This window comes from Vulpes lagopus, chromosome 1 (genome assembly GCF_018345385.1).
Source record: "Vulpes lagopus strain Blue_001 chromosome 1, ASM1834538v1, whole genome shotgun sequence".
NCBI classification, from domain to species: Eukaryota; Metazoa; Chordata; class Mammalia; order Carnivora; family Canidae; genus Vulpes; species Vulpes lagopus.
Window position 1 is genome coordinate 99771807 of NC_054824.1, and position 27373 is coordinate 99799179.

A 27373-nucleotide genomic window follows, 5' to 3' on the forward strand; every position below is an offset into this window, starting at 1 on the left:
TTTCTTTGCAGGACAAACCGGTATTAGTTTGTCACCTCCTTGAGTAGCCTGTGGCAGGTGCTGTGCCAACGTGGTAACTGGCACAGGGAATAAAGCCAAAAAGGTCACAGGATAAAGACTGTCACCAAAGAGGCTGCTGAGTGAAAAATAATGAAGAGCCAGGTGACTCTTCTCTTACTGTCTCAAGCACCTGGCTCGGTCATGCCTTCCTGCCTCAGACTCTGCCTTCACTGCGCAGAGAGGATAATCCTGGAGTCCCAGGTCCTTAACACCCTTGACTCTGGTGACGACCTCTTCGACTCCTCTTGCCTCTTTTCATTAACTCCGACCCTTGTTAGTCACCCAGAACTGTGTCACCTCTGAAACCCAACCTCAGGCATTCCCCAGTGTTCACACCCTCCCATCCTTCCAGCTGTCTTACCCCACCGTCCCAGGAATACCCCCACACTGCTTCTTCTGCCTCATCACAGCTGCTGTCTTCTCTTACACTGGCCTTCTCGGTTCCCACGAAGCTTCCGATCTGGCTGGCCATCACATGTAACCAATACCTCAAAGTCTCTGTTTTATTTCTTGGTCATCCCAGCTCAGAAAAACTGCAGTTTTATCTTTTCTATCTGAGTGAGGTTTGCTTTAAAACACCACAAACATATGCCATACTATGTGGATTTGGGTTCCCAATAATTCACAATTTATAGCCCCAGCTGAAAAACTGTCTGCAATTTTTCCTCATTTTCCACAGCAGCTACTTTACCCTTCCCACCCGTACTCCACAACCCCAGCCCTTGCTGAGGTTCCTACTGTCTATTTCAGGCAGATGTTCCCTTACAGCCGTGACGTCAGCAGCGTCAGCACACTTTTTTCACTCACTGACATGTTCACCATGAAGGAAGGACCCCTCCCCACAAGGCCAATACCTCCACAAGGGCACCAGTGCAGAGTCCCTCATATCTCCTCTCCTTCATATCTCCTCGGGAACCACAGCTCCTCACATGCCCCTTCTAGAAGCCCACCATTCACACATAAATGCACAAGGATAGCCCTCTCTTTCCTACCAATCACCTCAAAAAAAGGGTTCCCAACCCTCACCATCTTCTCTCTCTTTCCTCCCAATCACTCCCTCAGCGCTTACAATCTGGCATCCTCCATAGCTGTGTGGACCACAGTCTCTAAGAAACAGTGTCCCACTTGCTAATTAAAACATACTTCTTACATGGTGCAACTATAGAAGGTGAGACTGAATTTCTTCCTGATGACCAACCTTCCTTTTGCTTCCGTAACATTACTCTGAGATTTTCCTTCTTCCTCTCTCAACACTTTCCCCATCTTCTCCAAATTCAAATCATTTTAGCCACTCCTTTCAGAACATATTTTTCCAATATCTACCTGGGCCTGCTTTATCTTCAGGCTCTTTTTACAAGGTTTCATTTCCCACAGATTCATCTGATGATTCACAGATTTTCATTTGCAGCTCAGACCATATGTTCAGCTATCAATCAGGCATCCATTTCCACCTGGATACTTCACTGTAATCTCAAGTTCAATGGTTCCAAAATGGAATGTGACTATTCTTTCATTTTGTCTCCATTCTTTCATTTTCCACAAATCTTAACATTTCCACTTGTTAAAAAATCAGACACAACATCAGGACACCATGCCGTGCCCCCTTGAATACCACCAGCAGTGGCTTACCCTGTTTACTTGCTTGCACCGTCCCCAGTCCATTCTCTAGACAAAACTTGAGCAAACTTTTAGAATTCAAATCTGATCATCCTTAAAGACCTTTAATCTCTATCACTGCACTGCTGTCAGGATAAATCCAAACTCTCAAGCATGGAATTCAAGGTGTTGGTGGGTCTAGCTCCCCAATGTCTTTCTCTGATTTCATCTATTGCCACTCACAATGCTTGCAAATACCTAATGTCACCATATTCCTCCTCATTCATTCTCTCCCCATCTCTCTTCTCCCCTCCCTCTTCCTAAAGAATGTCTTTGCAGTAATGCTATTCCCACTGCTGAGACCACTTCTTTCTTATCATCTTTGGAAAATTTCTATTAAGACCAAGGCTTTTCAGAATGGAAATTGCTTATGTCTATGTTCTTCCAATAAACAATCCTTAATATTCTGTTTTCCCCGTCACCACAAGGTAAACAATTTTATATACTTTCATTGTGAATATGATGATCACCTCAATTATTAACAGGTGCTAAAATCTGGCACTCAAACTAAAACCAGCTGCTTGAGTATTCTAGTTAGTTTTCTAAGACATGTGGTTGTAACACATTACTTGCAAAATTTGTCAATATTTGAAATTCTACCACCAATAGTTGAAATTTCCTCAATTTTGAGGAAAATAATTATTATCAGGTTATTATTGTATCTTGAGTAAGCTACAGCTTAAGTGGTGCTAAATTTTAAATCATAGTCATTATTTACCTTCATCATAATGGATTTAATTTGTGGTGGGATGCTTGATTATTTCCATATAAATTACTGATACATATTTGCATGAACAAAATTTTTCAATAAATGGATTTTACAACCAATGGTAAGGTGCAAAGATGAGTGATTTTTACCCCAAATGTTAGAGTGATTTTGCTTGAAAGACAACATTTATATCACAGCATTATTTTTCCACTAAAAAATTAGAATAGGCCAGCAGGTTGGCCATCAACTATTTTGCACTAAGTTGGTCACAAATTACCTGCAACTTTTATGTCATGACTCATCAGTGCTGAAATGTCACAAATAATTTGCTACTAAAATTAGTTAAAAAGTTGAAATTTCACTTTTTAAAATGCTCTAGAATGGCATCAAGGTTTTAGCTGAGATGCTAACTTTCAGTGTTTCATTTCCATGTAACTTCTGAGAAGTGGATGTGGTCATATATGGTGTACCAAATAAGTGCCCTTACCATAAGTGACCCAAGACAGGCAGCTATCATGTGTGTCAGAGAAAAGACATAGGAGTAAAAACTGTTATCTAAATAAGAGAAGTCTGAGCTATAGAGTAGCAATCGGTATGGACAGGAAGTAAAGGCTGTTGCTGGTCCCTGGAACAATGGGGATTGGAGACAAAATGATAGAATCATTTTCAGACATCAAGATTTGGTAATTGGTGGCACTTTCAGCAGGAAAGGAAATGTAGAGAATAAAATAGACTGAGTTCAACTGAGAGTGTGTCAAATCTTATACCCAGCAACACTGGCAGGAAAGGTGCATCAGAGAATTGGCTCTATTACCCTGAAGCTCTGCAGAACATGCTGGGCTGGAGGGACAGGTGTGAGCTTTGTCACAGGCTAAGACGGAGATAGAAATCAAACCAACTAGGGCAAATATGTAGGTACAGAATTATAAAGGAACAAAATGATATAAGATAGGGGAAAAGTCACTCCTTTCTGTTACAGTATAAAGAGTTCTCCAATGAACACACTGGGCCAGAATAATAAATGTTTTTATTCCTGAAAGCCTTTTTGGGAACCCCCCCCCCGCAATGTTCTTGAATCAAAATCTGGCACCCATAAAGATAATGTACTCACAAAAAGAGTTATGGACATAATCTTTCATAGTCAGTTTCCATTTTGATAAAGTACTCCACCATACCACAAAGTAGGACCACTATAGGTCTACGATAAAATGGAGCTGCTGCAAATCAAACCAGGTACCCTGCAACACATTCAACACCCAGGAACTCTAAGATATCAAGGCCTCAGACCAGTACCAGCCATACTGACGGGCTTTAGTCGTACCAATTCCTTCGGTCATGTGGACCAGAGTGATACAGTGCAATCTCTACTTCAGGCACCCTGACAGCACTGAGTCTTTACAGAAGCAATCAGGGAGTGAGAATTTTCAACTTCTAGCTAAATCTCTCTATCTATCTATCTATCTATCTATCTATCTATCTATCTATCTATCTATCTATCAAACTGTTATCTAAATAACAGTTATATATAACAGTGTATATATATATATATATACATATATATATATAAATATATACACACACACACACACACACACACACATACATGTATGCCTTCTTTTCAAATGTGATAAAGAATCAATGTTTCTAGTGGCTGTTTCTATAGTATTCAACCAGAAAAAATCAGCACCAGTCTCAAACGAAGAGTTATTTCTGAGTTTTAGCCAGACTTTATATGGTAAAGGAGGCAGCTCTTTCCCTAAGTACCTATTTTGTGTCTGGCATCATGTAGTGCTATATGTGTTACCTCAGTTAATTCCAAAACACTTCTATGAAACAGGATTTGAACACCCCCCCATTCCATATATATCAGCAAACCAAAGCTCAAAGAGGTTGAATAAATTTTCCAAGATTACAAACTACCACATGGAAAGCTGGGATTTAAGCCCAGATTTGTCTGATTCCAAAGACTGTTCTTTCCATCCACTGCATATGTAGTTTTAAAACTTTGCCAAGGGGGCTGGGCCCATAGTTGGCAGACGCAGAGAAATAGTGGCACTATGAGACACAACTCATTTCCATCATCAACATTCCCATCAATTAAAACTTTGCTTTAATCTATTTATACATGGGTTCCAAATGCAATTACAGTTGAAATTTTTAAAAAGAAATGAACTCCTGTATTTGAAAAAGAAAAATTTGAAAATCTTCATGTTAAATTGATGTCAAATTGCTGTGATTATCTGTGTCACTGAGAAAGGATAGTAAGCATTTACTAATGCTGTAATTTATTTAAAAATTAATTCAGTAATCAATTTTCCCCTAACCTAACCAAAAAAACATTTAATGCATTTAAATTTGACCCTCATCTCACTTTTGGCCAAGGAAAAGTTGAAAAAGACCAATAAGGAAAGTAGAGTTATCAAAATATGAACACATGCATTCATCTTACTAAACAGCACTGTACATTCAATATAGGATTAAAAAACAATGAGTGACTATTTTTCTTCAGTAAGATATTCTTGAGCTGCAATTTTTCCATCTTTACCTATTGATAAACAGTAGTTAAAAAAAAAGTGTCGGTCTTTGATGTAAATGATTTAATTTTAATATTAAAAATAAGTGTTATAAATAAAAGTAATATGCACTAGATTGATACTCCTTGATTATTCATAGGAACATCATAGGCATCTATCAACTACTGCCTCTTGAAAACCACTCCAGAACCTTCACCAAAGTGGTAGGTTAGTTATAAGCAACAATTATAAAATGGTACAAAAGTTAAATTTTATATAAAGCAGATGTCAAGCTACTGAGAACAAGCCTAATAGTCATCAATTTATTTAGGCCTGGGTTGGAAAATCCATAATCTATGGTTCAGGTTTAATTCATTTTATTTAGCTCATGACTCATTTCTGGAAACAGACTTACTGCCATAGCTCTTTTAATTTTTTTAAATAAGATTTCTCTTTGGTCAATTTAGTTTATGAATATATCTTATAAATTAAGTTCATAAATAGAAGCATCTGAACTTATACAGAACTGCATCTGAATTCTTTTGTCTCCTCTCACTAGCAATGTGGGTTTTGTTAAGTGACAATCTCTGAGATTCACCCTCTTCAACTACAAAAAGAGGTAAAATTTTTTATTAACATTGTCAATGAGCCACACATACTGATTGCTTCTCTTATACAAAACATTCTAAACGATGCTGAAGGAAGTATTTCAGTTATAAATACAAAGGGAGGAAGAGAGTAGATAACAAGCAGATAAGAGATTTCAAAAAAAAAAAAAAAGAAGAACAGAAAGGCAAAGGTAGATGTAGGCAGAGTAACTGACCACTGACCACAGGAAGCTTTTACCCAAGTGTCTGCAAGGAACTCTGATCATGAAGGAAACAATCTATTCCATGGACAACCCAAAAAAGCTCAGGTTTTAAAAAACACTAGGTACCACTTAGGACAGTGTGAGTCACAGGATTAAAAAGTAAAGAGTTTGGCTGAAAAAAATCTCCAGATGGCATACCTGAGCCCAGGGCTCTTCCCTGTCCCAAGCAGTTAAACGATCTTCCCTACCTGCCACCACCTCCACATCCCAACCAAATATAGATAGAGAAGACATCTCTGAAGATGTTGAGACTTTTGGGCAGACTGAATCTGAGGTATCAAAGGCCATCCATACAGAAATATCTAGAACCCCAACAATCAAGCTTAGAGTCCAGGAGGGATGTCAAATAGAAATCTGAGAGCAGAAGAACAAAGCAATAAGACTGAAAGCTATTACTTTGGAAGACTGACACTGAGGAGGTCTGAGGACTTTGAGAAACACCTATATGGAAAGCAGTTCAGCCAGAAAGTGAGAAGAAAACAGAAGGTAACGGCACAGGTAGTAATTGAAATGAAACAGTATTAATGGAAGCAAAGATTAAAAAGAAAATCTTTGGAAGACAAGATCTGGAAAATCATGCCTCAACTGGTTAAATAAAATAAGAACTAAGAAAAGACTACTTACTGACTGACGGTGGTCAGAAACAGATCACTGGTTTCATGTAATGACTTTCACTCATTTAACTACTTACTGAGTACTTACGACATGTGTACCAGCCACAGTACTAAGTTTTCCATGAATGAGGGAGTAGAGAAGAGAAAGGAGTCAATGAGAAAGGATTAAGAATTATATAGTGATTGAAACAGACTTTCATAAGAAATGTTGGGGTAAAAACTGGGAGCGATGTGAAATGATCGTCTGAAAGGAAACCAGACCCACCAAAGGGAAAAAACAACTGTATTTTGTTTGTCTTTTAGAATGGGAGAAAGAGGAAGAAGGGAGGGGTAGAGGGAGAGAAAGAATCTTAAGCAGGCTCCATATCCAGCATGGAGCCTGATGTGGAGCTCAATCTCACAACCCTGAGACCATGACCTGAGCCAAAATCAAGAGTTGGATGCTTAGCAGACTGAGTGACCCAGGCACCCCCAAAGCAACTGTGTGTTTCAGAAAAGAAATAGAAGACAGTGATGATGGAGGGATGGACAATCAAGGCAAGGTCCAAGAGAAGGCATGAAGAGACCAAAACCAGACCAAAACCAAAAGCAGGGAGGCTTTAGGAGTTTATCCTTGGAAGGTAACAATTCCTGAAAATTCCTCTGAAGTAGCAGATGGCAGCAGGGAATTAGAACACATCTTCCCACTCTTTTATTTATTTATTTATTATTTTTTTCCATTCTTTTAATTACAGCATATGTGAATGTAGCAGAACTAAGTATGCAAGGCTACAAGACTAGATTGTAGACCCCACAGAAAAACAAAGGTAGACTATAAACTATCTGAAAGTTTTGCCAGCCGGATATAAATACCTAATTCATATACCAGAAATTTAAATTGGGATGATAAATTCTAGCATTAGAAATGGCTACCAACGTTAGCAAAACAGCAAATGTTGTATAGCATGTAAGTGATAACTAAGAATATATAAAAAATAAAATAGAGCTTCTATAGTCTTTAGTTGTTTGAAAAATACCATTAATTTTGTAGCTTAAACCTACAACCAAACAACTGTCAACATCTTGATTTGGCATCTCAAAGTCAAATACAAAAAGAAATGTATAAGAACATCTATTGTTCATAAATCTGTTATGTTTCAGACTCAAGAGGAAAAATCCCGTGTATTTTTTATTATCACAGAGGGCATTATCATAAAATTCAGATTAACAAGATGGAAGCATGGTAACAAATGTCACATTACATTTGCTTGAGTGCTGTGTCAGAAAACTATTCATTAGAAAGAAAATAAATGCATATTATTTATTCTACTTGCTAATGAAATACTTAAATTGAGACTATTTAAAAGAACAAGACCATAAATATTGTTCTAACTGGTTTCCCTCCCCACAAAGTATGGTGCTGACTATTGGTGTTATTAAACTATATATTTCTGATGTCTGGCAGTAGTATATCTAAACCATTGGGCCTGTGTGGCTAGGCTGAAGGAATCTTACTGGTAGTTTCTGGATGGTAAACCCAACAGTTACAAGGGCCAAAACGCTCAGGCCACTGCGGTGAGAGTGCTGTGGTACCCTATTATGAGCTAACTGTACTGTCTAGTCCAATGGGCCTCAGATCATAAGAGAAAGAGTCTCATGACTATGAGCCATATTTAATATTTACGTGGGGACCCAGAGCCCAAATTGGAATTTTCCTGGGCACTCAAGCCAAGATATTAAGAATGGATGGAAAACACTGTAATCATGGAGGCCCAACCACAATAACTGCCCAACATGTCTATTTACTGCACCTACAGAGGTGTGACTTTCTGGAACAAATCTTTGCAGGTACAAAGTTGGACGACAGCACAGGCCAAAGTTGAAGGCCTTTTTTTCGTTGTTTTAGTGAGATCGTAGCTGAAGTAGTGCAGTATCAATTACAGGCTGAGTGCGGAGACAACTAGAGCCTGGGAGAGGGGAAGGCAGCAAAGAGAGCAGCAGTGTTTAGAGAAAGTCAAGACTGGTATGGAGGCAATAGGGATTAAGAGATGGAGTGTCAGGAGTTATCAGCCAAAGAAACCTCGAAGTTAGGAGAGCTCAAAAGAAAATATTTCCTGTAAAACAACTTGAGGGCAAGGCTGCATGCATATACACCATTAGAAGTAAAATTCTTGAAGTGAGGCAACTCAAGACATGCAAAAAGTGAAGGAGGAGAAGAAAGCTATAGAGCTCATGCCATGGTAAACCAGCAGGCTGGCCAACAGTTGGCTCAATTGGTAGGAAAAGAGTAGGCAGACAGGTTACAAAACTTGAAAGCAGTATTTTTTTTTTTTTTTAAGATTTATTTACTTCCGAGAAAGAATGCACAAGGGGAGGGGGGGGAGAGAGAGAGAGAGAGAGAGAGAGAGAGAGAAGCAGATTCCCTGCTGAGTAGGACACAGGACATAGGGCTTGATCCCAAGACCCTGAGATCATGACCTGAGCTGAACTAAGGCAGATGCTTAATCAAGTGAGTGGCCCAGGTGCCCCCGAAAGCAGGATTTAATATCCAAACTCACAATGGAATGAAGAGAGATAAGGAGAACAATGTGATCCTGATTTTTTTTTCTATCAATAAAGGTAAAAAAAAAAAAAAAATCAGACCCTATTTTTCTCTCAAAAATATACTTATATTGTTTATTATTATAGAGGAAGAATGAAAACAGCTTTATCTTGACCATATCTAATGCCTTTGAACCCTACATAACGTTTAAAAGCTCCCTATCACTGATGAAGAATTCAGCGGACTTTATGCTCCTTCCACTGACCAAGCTAATTTACTCTGAAATTCATGGAAAGCATAAGCATTCTCCTTTACAGACTGTCACAAATCACGTAAAAATAAAATTGCTGTGACCAAAACTCCATGCCTGGACAGCTACTAAAAACCTGATCACATACCTGTCATCACATCACCTAACAACACAAACACCCAGTTTCTAGAAAATTACTTACGAATAAAAAGAAATGCTACAAGGTTAAGTGATTTTCAAGGATTTTTTTTTAAAGATCTATTTATTTTAGAGGGAAAGAGAGAGAAAGCAAGTGAGGGGAGGGGAAAGGGGGGGGAAGGGGGAGAGGGGGAGGGAGAGAGAGAGAGAGAGAGAATATCCTCAAGCAGACTCCCCACTGATCAGGGAGCTGAACATGGTCTTGACTTCATGACCCTGAGATCATGACCTAAGCCAAAATCAAGAGTCAGATGCTCAACTGACCGAGCTAGAGGCAGCCCGATTTTCAAGGATGTTTAACCACACTTCTCAGTAACTACCTAGGGAAGTATGTAGCTTATACACTTTTCATGCTTGTCCTGCAGAAGCAAAGAAAGCTGGTTCATATGTGAACTGACCAAAAACATCTACCACATACTGAAGATGTAAAAACATGTTATTAACTTCTACCCACCAAAAGCACTATTAAATGTCAGCAGCATTTGAGAAAACACAACATAAATCAAAGAACATCCTAGGAAAAAGAAACTATGGAGGTCAGGCAATCCAATTCACAGATTAGAAAACTAAGGACAAAGCCATTCAGTGCCTCAGCTGAAAGCCCCACAACTGGTTAATGGCAAAGCCAGGGTAAGAACACCACTCTACAACTCTGCTCAGGGCCCCTCCCCCTCACTCCACCCCATCCAAATACTATGTTCAACAGAGCTGGGCTGGATAAATAATACAGTGCTCTTTTGGAAATGTAAAATGAGATGACAAATCTAAAAGGAGAAACAGAAATTAAGAGAAACATTTGCTCAATATAAAATATTAATTTAAAACTGTACCTTTACTGCTTCTGATGAAAGTACATTTTCCTTTTTCTGACTTGTGCTCATGGGCTCATTTTCAACACTGAAAAATAAAAACCACAGTTTCTTTGAAATTAAAAGAGAATTACTAGAGTCATAGTTCCTGAGTTTAAAGCAAAAATTGAAAGGTCTTTTATGTGCAATGCTCAAAAGATTCATGTACAAAATGTAAAAGAATACATTGATTTGAATCTCTACACTTGAGAACACATTCAAAAATACTCATCTAGGCCTCCGAAATTTTCATGAACCTATCGCACACACTACATTTTATGTTGATAACCAGCATCTCAGTAACGACGCACCTGAACATAGCAGCAACAGTGTGTACCTATCACAATCTTGGAAAGGATTAACACTCTCCAGTTTTATTTATATTAAGGTTTTCTGCAGCCCGGTCTTTTTTTTTTTTTTTTTTTTTATTGCCCATACTGAGTACTATACGGAATAGAAATATTTCTACTCAGCAAGTCTTTCTACACATATAGGGTAACCTAGTGAATTTTGGGAATACTTGAACATGGATGCAGGTTAATCCAGCCCCCAATGTGTCTCAGACGGCAATTTAGGAAGCTGAGTTCCCAAACTGTCACCTCTAATTGTCCTGTCTAGAATACCTTTGCAGATGCCTTAGGAGATGTCATAATAAACTACGCTTCCTATTAGGCACGTAAAGATTTCAAATACAAAATTTTTTATTTCCATGTTTATACATTATCTGGTTTTCATACTTTTCTAATGCTAGACGCAGTGAACAGCTCCCCTCTAAAGATTATCGTGACTGTCTGCCAAGCCTCAGGAATTGTGCTGGGCCTTGAGGATGTTAAGAACAAGTAGGTCAGGGTCTTCGTAAAACTCAGTCCAGTAGAGGAGACAGATACACAAGCAAAATAATAATGCAGTTTGGTAAAAGTTATAACTGCTAAATGAACACAATTCTAGAGAGCACAAGGGAGCAAGGGAGGGCACTTCTGCCTCCTTAAAGTGTCCACAGCGGAGAGGTAGGATGGAGGTGGTAACACAGAACACACATTTTCAGGAAACCATGCTTTGTTTGTGTATTTTAATAAAGGACTGGAGCACAGCAAGTTGGCTGAGGTTAACTCTGCTAGATAGGAGAATGACACCAGAAGTATTGCCTGCCAGACTATGAAGAACCTGCCTGACCCGTTTCAGAACTCAATCTTTGTCCCACTAAGCACTGGGAAGTCCTTAACCAGGGGACAAGCATAAAGCAGACCGATGACTCTGAGAGGGGGGAAAAACACAGAGAATCATGGTGACTGGCGGTAGAGGGGGTGAAAAAGAGGTGGTCTCAAGAGCTCAGATTAGACAGGACAGGAAGAGAAGACACAATTTGGGCTACTCAGGTCTTCATTCCACAAAGCCCAGTGCAATTATGTAGACTATCTGTGGAACACATGGTAATGACAAAAAGAAAGATCATGAACACATGGAAAACATAATGGATTAAAATTTCATTAAGTCTCAACTCTGTACAGAAATACACAGAACAAGACACAGTCATACTCCAAGCCTTTAAATGTCAACAGGAAAGGAACCCAGTAAAGAAGATGAATATGTGAGCTGTGTGCTTCACACATGAAAATTCCATGCTAAAAACCAGGGACAGAAATGGAAAATAATATTGTACAATTCAGAACCATAACTAAATACATCTCTTTCTATAAAATAAGAATGTCTCTAACACTGCTACTTTAAATGTGAGTGGGTTTTCATCTCCATTTTCTTCCATTTTAGCTTTATTTTTTGTCACAAGTTTGTTTATTCTTTTAAATTAAATGTTAGACTGGTCTATTTAAGCACAATTAAAAAAAGAGACTGGCAAAATATATGTAGAAAGGGCATATTATAAGGATTTGGAGTATAATCGAGGGTAATAATGAGCTTAATGATTTTATAAGTATATTCTCTAACTACAACCAATTTTAAATGACCTACCTAAAAACTAAGCATTCAAGTATTTCAGTCTACTAATTCTTGTTCAAGATTCTGAACAAGAATCTTGTTCTGAAACTGAAATTCTGCATAAGAGTGTTAACAGCGCATTCTGTAAACTTACTGCCTTAGTGAAATTGTAAATGAAAATGGTAAAAGTTTCCTTTCCAATACAAAACCTGTGTAAACAATGTAGGTTCAGGTTCATGGGATTAACACAGACATTCATAATTTCAAGTAGCTATAATTATATTCACTTTACAAACACGAAATACCAGAAAAATATAGTTGTATGTCAGCATGAAAGTATTCTGTATTGAGCAAACAACTGAAGAATTTAAAGCTGAAAACAAAATACTTGACACTTCATATAAAACTCTCTAAAACTTAAGCCTATGTGTAAGTCTCATGAATCTTACAGATAAACCAAAATTTCAAAATCTCTTGAGGTATAAAGTAAACAACACATTTTAAAATCCTGGGTTAGCTATAAAAATTGTTGTTTCAATTAAAGCCTTCCCCACCTCTTTTCTAGTTTACTAAGGAAGAGTCCTTAACTGATCTCGGGCACCTCTGAGATTGCTCTATTTCAGCTCTTCCTTCCTGTCAAAATGATTGTTAATCAGATCATCACATCTTCCAGTTTAAAAATCCCTTCAGGAAATCTCTATCAGCTGATAAATAAAATGAAGAGTCCTTAGGATGCAGTTATTCATGTGGCCCCAGATACACCTGTCACATAGAACCAGTTCACATTTTCAGAATATGCCAGTAAATTACTTTCTTCTCCTGTCTGCAACATTCTTCGACACCTTGTCCAACTCTCAATCCTTTACAACTTAGTTCTAGCGTCATCTTTATTTTTGGAGGTTCTTATTGAACCCAGTGACCCCACTCACAAGTTTCCACTTTTCACCATGACGCCAAGCTATCTAACTAGAATTTGAACTCATTAAATTCAGAAATTGTTTCATACAGAGCCTAACACTGTTCCTGATGCTCAAGTATTTAATTTAAAAAATGCTATCGATCAGGTTCTCCCATTTGTGCTTGCTTACTCAAAAAAGTGTTCCATTGGGAACGATATAATAATACATGCTTTTTTAAAAAAATTAAGTAGTATGCAAGTCTCTTGAAAGAATATAAAGGTATAAAGAGAAGAGTAGGGCTGGGAGCAGAAAAATCACTCAACAGAACCAAAATTATTCTGAGATCATTTAAAAGCAAAACACACACACACACACAAAATACTGAATACACTGGACTTAGATGTCTGCTTAAATAAAATTAACACAAAGGACTCAAAAGGCTTGGAATAGTATTCTCAGACTCTTAAATATATGAGGGAAAGAGAAACATGTTCAAATTCAGATGATTCCAAACCTTATGAAAGTTGACAATCCATTCTTACTGTTTTTTCACAGCTTAACCCCCCTCCCCTCTCGGACCTGGGAATAGTTCAATAGCAGTATTTTTAGAAAGCACACATTTTGCTCATGGCAAGGGGTGAGGGGCAGGAATCATAACCACACATAGGCTCAAATAAGATTATCTTGCATTTCCAAACAGCTTCATCTTACTTAGCTAACAGAACTCTGGAAATTAATCCTTCAAAACAGCCCACAGAAATTATCAAGGTCAAAGTAACACAGAAATTGCTCATTTTTGAAGCAACTTCTTTAGACCATACCTATAAACCAGTAATCCAACGTGCAGCCATTAACCATTTACTTTCCAGACAAATGAATACAAACCTCTGGGCCAAGAAAAAAATGGAGCACATCAACATTCTAGAGTTCAAATAATTTATGTGGAGGAAAACCCCTATCCTGTTAATGTGTCTTATTCTCTAGTTTTGTTTTGTTTTGTTTTGTTTTTAATTTTTTTTTTAAACTAAATTTTAACAAGCTTCCCTAACCCATAGCAAATAAGAAGCAAAAACCGGGGCACAAGAACTCACTCACTCACCAGATAAGTATTGTCCCCTCTGTTTTTAAGATCCTTTTAAGTAGCAGGCTCTGTTCCTGGTGCTAGGGGTTGAGCAGTCAACACACCACACAGAATCCTTCCCCTCACTCTTTCAGAATCCCTACCTGGATGCACTACAATCATGGACAATCATATTTATAAAGCAAATTCATGTGCCCAATTGTCAAGGACTCCAGTTAGAGGGGCCCAGAATGCACATGCTCAATAACTGACTCCCCCTTCCCAGGGCAGACCTGAAGCAGATGGCTCTCTGACCACATCACTGAGAAACAATGGTTGGGGAGCCTTTCTATGTTCAGCAGAAGCCAACAACTGAAAGTTGTATAGGGAAGAGAATGATCTAGTCTGAGAGATCTCCACTTAATATTATTTAAATGCGTTAAGTGTTAATAAAGGGTAGGTAGACAATTACGCAGAGAACTCAGTCACGTAGGACATAACCCATTTTCTGACGCCCATGCCCTGCAGAGCTCCTGGCCCCAGCAAAGAGCTATAGCCCTAACGAGCACACTGAATATCACGTGTACAGAGTGAGACCAACAAGAGAGTATCCCCTTTCAGCATACAGCACAGCCTGAAGCACAAGGGATGCTGCTGGGTCTCTCCCAAACTCAGTTCCTCCAAAGGCAGGAAGGCAACTTCCTAGTCAACACACACACACACACACACACACACACACACACACACACACACGGAAGCATGCAGACTTGGAGGAGGACAGGGTGGAGACGCGGTGAGGGAGAAAGGCTCTCCACTCCTTGCCGCTCCTGGAGCACAGCCTGGGCATTGCCTCCTACTCCACCTTTTCTCTCACACATCATTCCTGTGGTTGTACCAGAAAAATCTAGAGGTGTTAAAGAACTGAATACAGCTTTCATAACTGTCTTCTGGAGGCTTGCCCACTTCTCTACGGAAGCAGAAGTCTATTACTTCTTGCCATTTTTAGAAAGGAGGCAATGTTTGGTGAAGACATCACTGGCAGTAATTCCGAGCATCTCTAAACACAAAGCCACTTAATTAAATGCAGTCCCCAAATTGGGAACGCCCTATACATGTACACAGTCCCCCGGATTCACCGTCCACAGGGACTTTCCGTAAGGAAATGAGGATTTCCCTTCTCTCCTTCCTCTCCATCCCACTCAGCCTGACGGGGCCTGAAATGATCTTCCCACTCCGATTTTCACTTCCATCGTATGAGGTCCGGTGTGCGATAGAGGAACCCACGGGGCTGAGGACAAAGAAAGAGAGTCAAGGAAAATCTCTCGTTTCCCCCCCACCCCCCACGAACATAAAGCTCTCTGGTCCCCTACACAGTGGCACCCTCTCCACCACAACTCCATCGGCCTCCTGCCTGGCATGTTGTTCCTTACCTTAGGGCCCACTTGACACCATTCCTCAGGTGAAACTCTAGAAGCAGCCAGAATCAGGCCTTCCTTTGAAATGTGATCAACTCATAGTCCTCCAGGTGCGACTTTACCTCTAAGAACTAAATGAACAAATAACGTGGAACAAGAAGGCGTCTTTTACCTATCCACACCCTTTCCTCTTGTCATTGGTAAGCAAACTGCTTTGCAAAACGGACTTAGATGTCTGTCTCAGGGATAGACCTTAAGGACAAAAGTCACTTCAGTCAAAATGCACCTTTCCAGATCTTATTTTTGAAACAGAAATGAAATGTGCGTCAGACCAGCTCTTTGCCAGATCTAAAATCCCATATGATCCCCCGGTGGTAGGGAGGATGGAAAAAGAAACAGGTGGACTAACCTTGAAGTTTCGAAGGAATAGAGAGACCAACCAAGAACCAAACTCAGTATCAAAATTAATAGCAGGACATTCTGAGAAAGAGGCAGAAACATGTATAGTTCTTGTTTCCAACCTACTGAGACCACCCCCAGGCCTGTCCTGTACTCCCTTAGGCTCCACCCTCTTAGCCCTCCCTGGGGTCTTTAAAACACAGTACGGCCTTTTGTCCCCACAGACTCTCGAAGGGTCTTCTGCTGCTGCCTTGGGGGCATCTACACCACCTTGGAAGTTTTTCCTTACAAACACAGCTTCACACAGCAAGCCTGGAGGTTCTCTTTGTTCAATATAATGCTGCAGGCATATTATGGATTAAAGTGACTTTAGTGCACTGGCCTGGAGCCACCATCAGCATTTCCAAACCTGCTTCTGTGGGGACAAAGAGTTCCACACTGACAATTTACAGTCATCTGGAAAACTGTCCATTCATAAACACTGACTGCCAACAGTTGAAGAGTACTTGTATTTTTTAAATGACCATTAACAGAATATAAAACGGGTGGTTATGGCACTATTTCTAGGCTTCAAATTAAAAGGTAACTAAAAGCTGCAATTTTAAGGCAGTCGAATAGCTTGTATTTTAGCTCAAACATCTGGCATTTGCATTTCATAACTCTTTGGAGAAAAACTGGGAGAAAAGAGGGAGGGTAATAGACACGGCGATGAAGCTCCGCTGCTTTGCAATCTTAGGCTCTTCTGACAGTCCTTCGCTTGTTATGTCAGCCTTCTCCTGTAATTTACATATCCACATGGAAGCTGGTTTACTTCCTGTCCCATGTCGTGCCCCCAAAATCAGACCCATAATTGCAGTTCAATCACAGGCTAGAGAACGTTGGTATGTCTGATGTGTACCTGAGCTGTCATTATGCGACACCAGTAACTGCTCTCCTCGCCCAAAGTCCCCTCTCTTATACCCTTCAGATTCTGAACATTTAGGACCTACCTCACATGAATCAACACCCTCAATCTTTTTTTTGTGACATGAACTCAATACTCTAAAAACAGGCACTCATTCATAGAGTAGTAGTCATGCAATTGTCCTAAGGAAGGGCTGCTGGAGATCCAAGGACAGGTGAGACTGTGCCTTCCCAGAGCCTGACCAAGGCTGGCTTCACCTCCAGCCTCCAACTCAAATTCTTTCTCAAGGCAAATTCTCCTAGCATCAATATATAAACATACACACACATGACCAAATGACACTTTCAAAAAGTAAACATCTCAACTCCCTACCGCGGCCTACCTCCTCTGGCCCTGACTCCCTCCCCCATATCATTGACAGTCACTGTCCCTTCCATTCTGTTGTCTCTGCTCACTGTGGCTTCTGTGCCAACACGATCCTGCCCCAGGGCCCTGAAGCTGCCTGTCCTCTCCGCCTGGAAAGTTCTTTCCTCATATTTCTGTCTCACTGCCAAGTGTCATCCAGGTCTTTGCTCACATGTTACCCAAGGGGCCGGCCTTCCATGACCATCCCATCTACATCTTACTCTGGAGTCACTGCCTCCATCATGTCCCATCCCCTCATCCTGCTTTACCGTACTTCAGAGTACATATTCTAGAATTTGTTAATTTTGTACCTGCTCACAATCGAATGCAAACCCTATACAAGCAGAGCACATTTAGACATTCAAACTGCATTTGTTTGCTTTTTTAAATCGACAATACTTTGCATTTTTTTGTCCTTTTAATAAGGAACAGATGCTTTTGTAAAACAGATATGAAATAATCAGAAAGAAAAAAGTACAACTCGTATCCCTACCCAAATACTATTCTTTCAGATTATTTCCTATGTGCATTTCCTCATATATACGTATTTTTATGAAAAAGTGGTTCTCTTCAGGATTTTGAACTTTTTTTCACTCAACAGTGATGCTTTATGGTCTTCTATAATGGTATATAGGTTTATACAAATTATAAAAATAATTTTAAAATTAGTCCTTTTAAAAAAAATCTTAATTTTGTCATCACCTTTCAGAATTCAAACTGTCAGTTAAGTGACAGTCAAAATAATCAAATTTCTCTGCATTATAAATATTACTTCTATTTATTTATAGCTTTAATTATAACTCTTTTCATTCAAACAAGTTAATGCAGTTCATTCATCCTTTGGAAGATCTCTGCCAAGTCAGGATCAATACAAATTCTCTTGATTTTCACTCTTTATGCACAGATAGTCACCAGGTCTTAGTCTCTCTTCCCCTGAAATAGGTAATTCATTTTAATATATAAAAAGATATAAAATGAAGTCTCTCTCGCTTGTTCCTTTCTTAAGCCAGTCTCCTATCCCCCCCTGCCACCCTGTTAACACAGCACAGAAACAGACTTATTTCACACTCCCCCATTTATATGGGAAAGGGAGCATACTACACTTAACGATTTCCAGCTTGCTATCATTCTTAAAGAAACTTGGAGATATTTCCTTAATGGCACATAAGAAGTTTTGTCATTCTGGCAGCTGTGTAATATTCTATGACTGGACCATGATTTATCACTTAGTCCACTTGATAGGACACAACTATTTCTTTTGCTATTAAAGCAACATGCCACAGCTAGCCTTGCATAGGCAATGTTGGGCCTGTCGGCAAACTGTTTACACCTGATGGAATTCCTACCAGAAGTGCCGAATCAGAATATGTGAATCCGTGCTACTGAGAGAACCTGTCTAAGGCTGTGTACCAGTTTATTCTCCCACCAGTCACTACTTGAGTTAGATATGGGTAAACTACAATTTTTGCTTATTAGGTGGAATACGGCATCTTGCTGTACTTTCCATCTGCACGTCTTTTGAAGGAGGTTGACCATTTTCATGGGATTAAATACAAATTTATAATTTGATATATACATTTGTTTTCCTTTTCCCAGTTGTCAGGACCACAAACTCTTTATCGTACAGAGTGCTGACCCAAGCCATCTGGGCAGACGTCCAGCTGCATGCCATTGTCTTTTATTTCCATTCCAAACCATTTTCTAGAGCAAGCTTTCTTTTATGGGTCCTCCTAAGTCAAGCAGAGGAAGCAATCACATAAACGCTGTAGTAGACTCTGAATTCAGGAGGGAGAATTTCACTCTGACTCTACCACAGAAGCTGTGAGACTTCTGATTAATTATCGGACCTCTCCAAACCTTATAGTTCTGTAAGACGGTGTAAACATACCTCTCACAAAGTCTGTTAAGGATTAAGTGAATGTATATTTTCAAAGTCCCAAGCACAGGGCTTGGGTCTGATTAGGGCCTTAATAAACGACAATTTAGTTTTGTTGTCACTAATCTGTTAGGCAAAACACACACACACACACACACACACACACAAAACCACAACAACAGCAAAAACAAAACAAAACAAAAACCAAAACACAGGACTAAGAAAATAGTTATTTTACTGCTTTGGGGTATTTACTGCAATTAAATACCCCCAGGGATTATACATGGAAGGACAGTCCTGCTGGATGGAGTTCTACCATCAGCCATCACAACTGCCGACCAAACATTAAGAATGAGCTCTTTCTGTTTACAAAGCTTCAATTTCTTTCTCTGTCAGCACCAAGCTATTTTGTGTAAGGATCTCCACTCCTATGAAATGTTAATTCCCAAGAGGATGTGCTTCCCTGCCTCCATCTAGAACTTGCCACACCTGTAGAGCCTAAGAAGAGCAAGAACAGAAGAAAAGCACTTTCTATTCACATCTCCCTAATATTCTGGTTGGCAAAGGATGTTAATCAAACCATGCTCACAGAAAAGCTAATAATGTGGGAAAATATTTTGAAAGCCCCAATAAAGCTCTCATACGATAGCTGACAGCCATGAAGCAAGCAGTAAGCATGTTCTGAACCAAACAAGTCACATATGCCAAACACATTTTTGGCTTATGATGAGCTCATCTTGAGAGCAGAGATGTACATGTGTATCTCCTCTGTTAATTTATGACCTCTTTGAGGGCACTTTTAGTCATTCACTCATCTCTATCCCCACTGCTTTGTACCATATTTGACACACAGCAGCCATTTAAATTTAGGGAATGAACAGACTTCAAACAAATGACATTGTAAACTTTTATTTCATGCTGAACTTCACAGAAGATATCCCAGATTATTTTCCTCAGCTTAAATTTACACCAGCCTATGTTTTCTTACGACTGCCGTTGTATTAGCATTTCTGGCAATACCTAGGCTGCTGTGTGTTTCACCAGAACTCTGGTTAAAAAATGAAATATCTTATCTTGAAGAGAACATTATTTTCTTCTTTACAAAATTTGTTAATATCCCCTTACATATTTTCCTCTAAGACAGAAAAAAAAAGGCTATCATTGTTTTAATAGTTAGAAATTCTGAGGACATAAATTTATTGTAGGACAATGTGAGGTACTTGCAACTTTAACACTTGGAGTGTACAACTGAGCTTCAACCAAGAAACAGAGTCCCTAAATTAGGCATCTGGCAGACACCCTGTTAAACCCCAAAGATAGATATCTCACTTGAAAGATGATATATGGTTTCAACACCCTAAAAGAGTCTCTATTTCTACTCTACTGCCAAAAGTAGCTTCTGAGCGTTCGGTCAACCTGGGAGTTCAAGATTCTCAGAAAATACACACTGCTGAGGACTTCTGGACGTTCCCAGTCATCTTTATTACGAATGGCATGAACTGATGTGGTCCTTCAAGACCACACAGATATCTCCTATTCAACTAAACTAATTACCAATTATTTTCCATAGTGCTTTCAAATCAATGAAAACACAATCACCATAGAAATTCAGAGAACAAAGCTCTCTTTCCTCACATACCTGATGCTGTGGTCAACACTCGTTCTTTAACTTGAAGGTCAGTAGCTCTCATGCATCAGAGGCGCTACGGCCATTTTTTCTGAGAATATCGCCTGCACAGCGAACCATTAGCATGCTGGCTTGACCCATTCAACATCAGGTGTCAGGCAAAAATTCTCTGAACTTTAAAGAGAGAGCCAAACACTGTGTTGAGATCCCCCATGTCTCTAAATGCCTAATATGGGGGGCACTACCTCTGGTTGAAAACCACTAATAAGTGCCTTCATGCTCTATCAACAGTGATACACTTCTCACCTGAGCTAGGTAAAGGGGTCACCAAGATGAATAAGACAGCCCCTGTCCTTGGGCTAGAGAGCGTCTTACCTTCTTTCTCTCAATAACAATATTCTATAACACTGAAAAAAACAGCCAAGAAGAGTCAATCTGAAATGGGCCACATTTCTGCCACCCATTCTGGAATAAAGTATGAACAATTCCAATTGACTTATATATTCAACTGTGTTCTGAATGAGCAAAGTTCTGAAGGGTGGTGAGCAAGATGGTATGGAAAAAAGAACCATAGCTTTAGAGTCAGAGAAACCTAGGTTAAATCTCACCCCTGAAACTTACTACTCTCATGATTTGGGGTAAATCATTCTCCATGGGAGTGGTATCCTACCTCCCATCCACTTGGGTGGAGGTGTTTGAATTATCCCAATTACTGGAGGATGCTACTGGCAATTATGGGTGGGGTCATGGATGCCAAATGTTCCGCAAAGGACAGCAGAGTCCAGTTCCACAAAGCATTGTTCCACCCAAGATGCCAACAGTGTTCACCACTAAGAACTCTCCAACCTCAGTTTCCTCAATTGTCAGAACAGTGATAAGCATACCAACCTTCAAGGCTGAGGTTTAAATGAGAAGCTTCTAGTAAAAGTACCTAGCCCAGGGATCCCTGGGTGGCGCAGCGGTTTGGCGCCTGCCTTTGGCCCAGGGCGCGATCCTGGAGACCCGGGATCGAGTCCCACGTCGGGCTCCCGGTGCATGGAGCCTGCTTATCCCTCTGCCTGTGTCTCTGCCTCTCTCTCTCTCTCTGTGACTATCATAAATAAATAAAACTAAAAAAAAAAAAAAAAAAAAAAAAAATTAAAAAAAAATTAAAAAAAAAAATTAAACAGGCCCATCATGTGTGATGCAAAGAAACAAAAATAAGCAATCATTTTCTCAAAGTGGAGAACGTTAATAGGCAGGTATCCTCCAAATTTCATATTCTAGCAAGTGTCTAACAGGCTCCCACAAAAGTAGTCTGAACTTTAAGAGCCAAATACTGTTTAGAGACCTCTGTGACCTAGATCCAACCTTTCTTTCTCTCTGTCCCACTGATGTATATAGTTTCCAACAGATCATAACCTCCTATAGGCCTCTGCTCAACGTAGAACACCTGTTCCCTAATTCGGTCTTCCTAGCTAAGTTCTCTAATACAACACTACCAATGTCCTGAAGAACCAGGTAAAACTCCCTCGACCACGAAGCCTGCTTCCTGCTCTCCCCTACAACTTCTAATGAGTCCTTTACTTGTGTGCTCATAAACTGGGTTAAACATTATAGCAGGGACGCCTGGGTGGCTCAGTGGTTGAGCATCTGCCTTTGGCCCAGGGTGTGATCCTGGAGTCCTGGGATCGAGTCCCACATTGGGTTCCCTACGTGGACCCTTCTTCTCCCTCTGCTTGCGTCTCTGCCTCTCTCTCTGTGTGTCTCTCATGAATAAATAAATGAAATCTTAAAATTATAGCAGTGATTCTCAAATTGGGATCCACAGAACTCGGAGTTCTCAAGTTTCCTATGAAAACTTCAGGTTTTTTTTATTTTCTACATAGTCTAAAATAAATATAAGCACCTCGTAGACCTGGTCAAGTCACCCAAGAAGAATACTAACGAGCAATTGAAGTGTCCATACCTGAATCTGCATATATAACAGTGTTGATGTTAACAACCTTTTTTAGTTGCCAAAGGTTAATGAGAATAGGATAGCAGCAAACTCAATACATAAATGAGGTGTTCACACCAGATGAAGCCCAAATAACTTAGAGCACTCCATAGAAGCAAAGGCTTTCCTATGGCTCAAATAAGGGAATATTGGAAAACCTGAGTCATGGCAGAGCACAGTTGTCCAGTCACGGCAACCACCAAAGACCTTGTGCTTGTCCCAACTGGTATTATATTCGTTTTGTGAAGAGCCAAAAAAGAGTATTTAAGATAATGTGTAAAAACTGACTTTTAGGGGATCCATGGGTGGCTCAGTGCCTGCCTTTGGCCCAGGGCGTGACCCTGGAGTCCCGGGATCAAGCCCCACATCAGGCTCCGTGCATGGAGCCTTTTACTGGTCATACGGTTATGCTTAATTTTTCATTCTGTTCTTAAGGAATTCTGTTAAGTTCCGTTTTGTATTTGTACATGAGTAAGTTTTATAGTAAAATTCACATAAGCAACACTGGGAGTGCAAATAAGGAGACTGTACAACACAAGCTTAAGGTCTGAGAGAATGCATTTCAAGTACACTGAAAAATCAGAAAGCAGATATTAACCCTTAATGTTTTTTACAGGGTGTTAGAGTTGCAGGTATAGCATTGGACTTAAATACTTGTTCATTAACTGAAAACTTTGGGCAAATTTCTTTAACTTTTTACAGTAAAATGGGGACACTGATCACAAAGATTCGTCCAACCTCAACTGTAATACTGTTAAAACTATTTTGATAAATTCAGTGCTAGATACATGAAATGTACTAATATTACTATTTTCAGTGTCTTCTACTTTCTCGTGAGAAAGGTTCTTTTTTTCAGTCATCTTAACATCCCTACCACTCACTCCAAGCACTGCATGTCTGCTGTTGGGGTCATCAGTATAAAAGGCAAACTGGGCTCCTATTAAAACTGCAAATTACACAGCCAATATACCCTTTCATTTTGAAATAAGAGCACAGTTCTTAGATCTAATATCGCAATTCTGTTTCCAATCTTGTTAACACCAGGGTGTTGTGTTACTAGGACACTGGGTACTAAGACTTTCCATTTGTTTCATTAAACTTTCAATAAAGGCTTTGTGTGTAATTTACGTTCTTGAAAAAAGAAAGATTCAAGCTCAATTAAACGTAAAACACCCGCGGAAGGATTATCTGCTGCCCCCTTAACACCTGGAGAGTTCTAAAAAGCTGAGGACAAGATTAGTGTTCACAGAAGCAGAGTTACAAACCTCGGCGGTGCCTACCTGGAGATGGTGACGAGGGAGAGGTGCTAGGTAGGCAGGGGGCTAGTTGCCAGAGTGGTTGGCCAGGACCAGAGACAGAGGAGATCAGAGCGGGGTCTAAAAGCCCAATTAGGGCAGCAAGTCAAGCGGCGTTTTCAGCACAATTCTGTTCGGAACCCGAAATTGGCCGGCCCGCTCCTAGCAGCGACTCCAAGTCTCCGACTTCTGCTGAGTCTACTTGGGATTCCTCTCAAAGCCGCTTCCACCTCGCACTAGATGGGCAGCGCCCTAGCGCCCGCAGGCGCCTCAGGCCGACCGCCCACACCCGCCCCTCCGACACTCTGGGTGAGCCCGGTCAGGCTTCAAAAACTATTTTTAACTACTGTGTGTGTAACGCCGAATTGTACCTTCTCCCGAAACAGGGCAACAATAGCTGAAGCCTCTGGAAAGCTGACCCACGACAGGCGCTTTCTGGGAAAGCTGTGCTCTTTCCGGGCCGTCAGAGAGGGAATGTTTCGCACGCAGGGAAACTGAGGGACACCTCGGCGACTAGAACCAAACCTCGAGACCTGAGTGCTAATGAGCCCCGCTCACCGACGCGGCTCCGCCTCCCAGCGGCTTCCTCTGAAGTCCTCCACCAAGTCTTTCAAACCTGAGGTAAACACGATTTTCTAGAGAAGCGTCCTTCCCATCAACCCGGATTGCACAACTCCGGGGCAGTCCGGGAGGGCAGCGAGGACAAGCCTCTCCCCATCAGGAGCTAAAGCAAGGAGCGGCGCTCCCCGCGGCCCCTCTCGCCCCCGGAGCAGGTGAGAAGGCTCGGGAAGACCGTGTAAAAGCACGTCCACTTCCGCAGCCGGTGAGGGAGGCGCCCGGGCTGTGGGGCGAGCGCGCTTCCCCGGCCGCCCGGGCCCCGCTGGGGAAGTCGAGGCAGAGGGTCCCACAGGGGCGCGGGGCAGCCGGTGCGGGCGGCGCGAAACACAACTAGCGAGGCTTCTGTGTGCTGGCCAAGCCTTGGAGCTCACTGTCACGATTCTTTAAATTCAAAAAAAAAAAAAATCATTTTGAGTAAATTTAAACCGGACGCCGGCCAAACAGGCGCTGCGGCGGCGCCTTCCGTCGGCTCCCGAGCGGGGTCCGGTTCCCGCCGGCAGGACGCGCGGAGCCGGGACCCGACCACGTCCGGGGTGGGGGGGCGCCCGGCCGCGGGGCAGCGCTTCACCCCGACCTGGCCGGGGAGCGGGGGCGGGGGCGGGGGCGGGGGCGGGGGCGGGACGGCGGGACGGCGAGGAAGAAAGGAGAACGGAAAGCGGCGCGCGGCGGGGCGGGGGCGGGGGCGGGGGCGGCCGGGCCGGCGGGCGCCCCCGACGTCCCCGCGGCTCCCACCTGGCAGCGCCCCGGCCTGCGGCGGGCGGCGGGCTCGTCCCCGGCCTCTCGTCCTCGTCCTCTGCCTTGTCCCGGGAAGGGCTTCGGGGAGCGAAGAAGCGGGAGAAGGTGTGCCAGGGGGCGCCGCCCCTCCTCCGGCCGCCGGACATGTCCCCGGCGCGGCGGCCGGCCCGGGGCGCTCCGCGGGCAGCGGGCGAGGCGAGGCGAAGCGAGGCGAGGCGCGGCGCGGCGCCCGGAGCCCGGCGACGGCAGGACGGACGCGGCGCCGACCGCCAGCGCGGCTCAGCCCGGCCCCGGCGGGAGCGGCGCGGGCGCGGCGGCGCCTTTCCCTGCGCGCCGGCCCCGCCCCCGCGCCCGGGCCCCGCCCCCGCCCCCGGGCCCCGCCCCGCCCCCAGGCCCCGCCCCCGCTCCCAGGCCCCGCCCCCCATCCCGGGAGGACGTCCCCGTCCCCGTCCCCGGGAGGGGTCCCCGGGGGAGGCGCACGAGGGCCGCGGGGCCTGGGGTTTCCCGCGCAGAGGAGCTCGGGCCGCAGCCCCCTGGGCCCTGCGCGCCGCCCTTACTCGTTACTGACTTGCCTTCCGCTCTCCCTGCAGCCAGGGAGCGAGAACAGCGCTCGGACTTGTGAGTGACGCTGCCAACCCAGGCTCGAGAGCGGAGCCGGCCCAGGGCGTCAGTGCCCGCGGCCTTTCAGCCGCCCCCCGGGGCCAGGGGCACGCCCCAGGGCGCGGTAGGCCTGTCCGCTCGCCTCTCGTCCTAACCCAGAGGGGCTTTACGTTTCTCACACTCCGTGTTGCAAAAACGACCCTGACAAAACACAAGTGATTTGTCGAGACATACTTCTTAGTTACACGGACTAACTGGAATCTGGAAAGCCTCGTCTCAGGCTGCTGCACGGGGCATCCCGGGTCTCCCTCCGCGCCTCGACACAGCGAGCCTACAGAATTCCTGCCTGCATCTTCGCGAGTTTGGCGATAAACGTGCACCTGAGAAACCACCATCACCATCTATGCCGGAAACCTTCAGAAGTTTCCTCCTGCCCCTTTATTATTTGAGAACACTTACTGCCTTCTTGGGAAATTAAGGGTACGATACAGAATCGTTAACCGTAGGCACGAGGCCGCACAGCACAACTCTAGGGAGAACTCAGTTTTCGTAACTGGAACTTCATCCCCTTTGACTAGGAGCTCCCTGTTTCCCTCTCCCCCAGCCCCAGGGAACCTTCATTCCACTCTACTATGAATTTGGCTATATTAGACTGATTGTATAAGTGGTAGCGTGTGGCATTTGTTCTTCTGTGTCTGACTTATTTCACTAATACAGTACTATGGATTTTTAAAGGTTTTGTTTGTTTTTTAATATACCCTAGTGGCTAGCACAGAAAACACTGTGGAGGCCCCTCCACTCCAGGTGGTTTTTTTGTTTGTTTGTTTGTTTGCTTGTTTTAAAACGAAATTGCTCAGGAGACCGTGTAGAAATCAGAGATACTTACAGAGATCTCAGACATTTACTTGTATAAAAATTGTCTACAAGTAAATGAAATGTCCAAGGCAGTTTTGGCTAGGGGAGGAAGGCACCTTGGGGGGCATCCCTCCCCCAGCTTTGGGGTGCTGGAGAAGAGAAGGTTGCTCTGAGTAAAATGGACATCTCTAAGCCCCAGTTCTTTCAGCATCAGCTGGTGGCAGCTGAGCTTCCCTGCCATCCCATAGCTGCCTCCTAGAAGCACTCCAGCCCCTACTAACTGCTGCAGAGCCCAAGACACTCACCCTAATTTGTTCTGGCTTTGATTCAACTCACCAAAGTGAAATCAGCCCAGTTCCCTTCAGCTTGGATTCAAGACTTACCAGTGCTTTCTCATTTAGAAATATTTCCTCCTTTTCTGTGAGTCTGAGAAAATAGGGAAAAGCTGGAATAATACGTAGGACAAGTAAAGTTCCCAAATCTTGCCTTCTTTCAGGGGAGAATCTCTCTTAAATACCAACTTACTAGAAAG

The 27373-nt window shown here is 42.3% G+C and overlaps 1 protein-coding gene across 2 annotated transcripts in view; it reads right to left on the minus strand.

The window, feature by feature from the left end:
• Positions 1–25664, minus strand: part of CRYBG3 (crystallin beta-gamma domain containing 3) — a 103579-nt gene extending 77915 nt beyond the window's left edge. The window contains exons 1-2 of one of the 2 annotated variants that reach the window (XM_041765867.1): positions 25384–25664; positions 10223–10289 (exon numbers count right to left, since the gene is read on the minus strand). In XM_041765867.1, the coding sequence (XP_041621801.1) occupies positions 10223–10289; positions 25384–25532 (216 nt within the window). In that variant the 5' untranslated portion in view covers positions 25533–25664. Of the gene's footprint in view, positions 1–10222; positions 10290–24018; positions 24157–25383 lie in introns of those variants that run through there. The other variant, XM_041765879.1, reaches the window with a different exon arrangement.
• Between the last annotated feature and the right edge of the window lie 1709 nt (positions 25665–27373).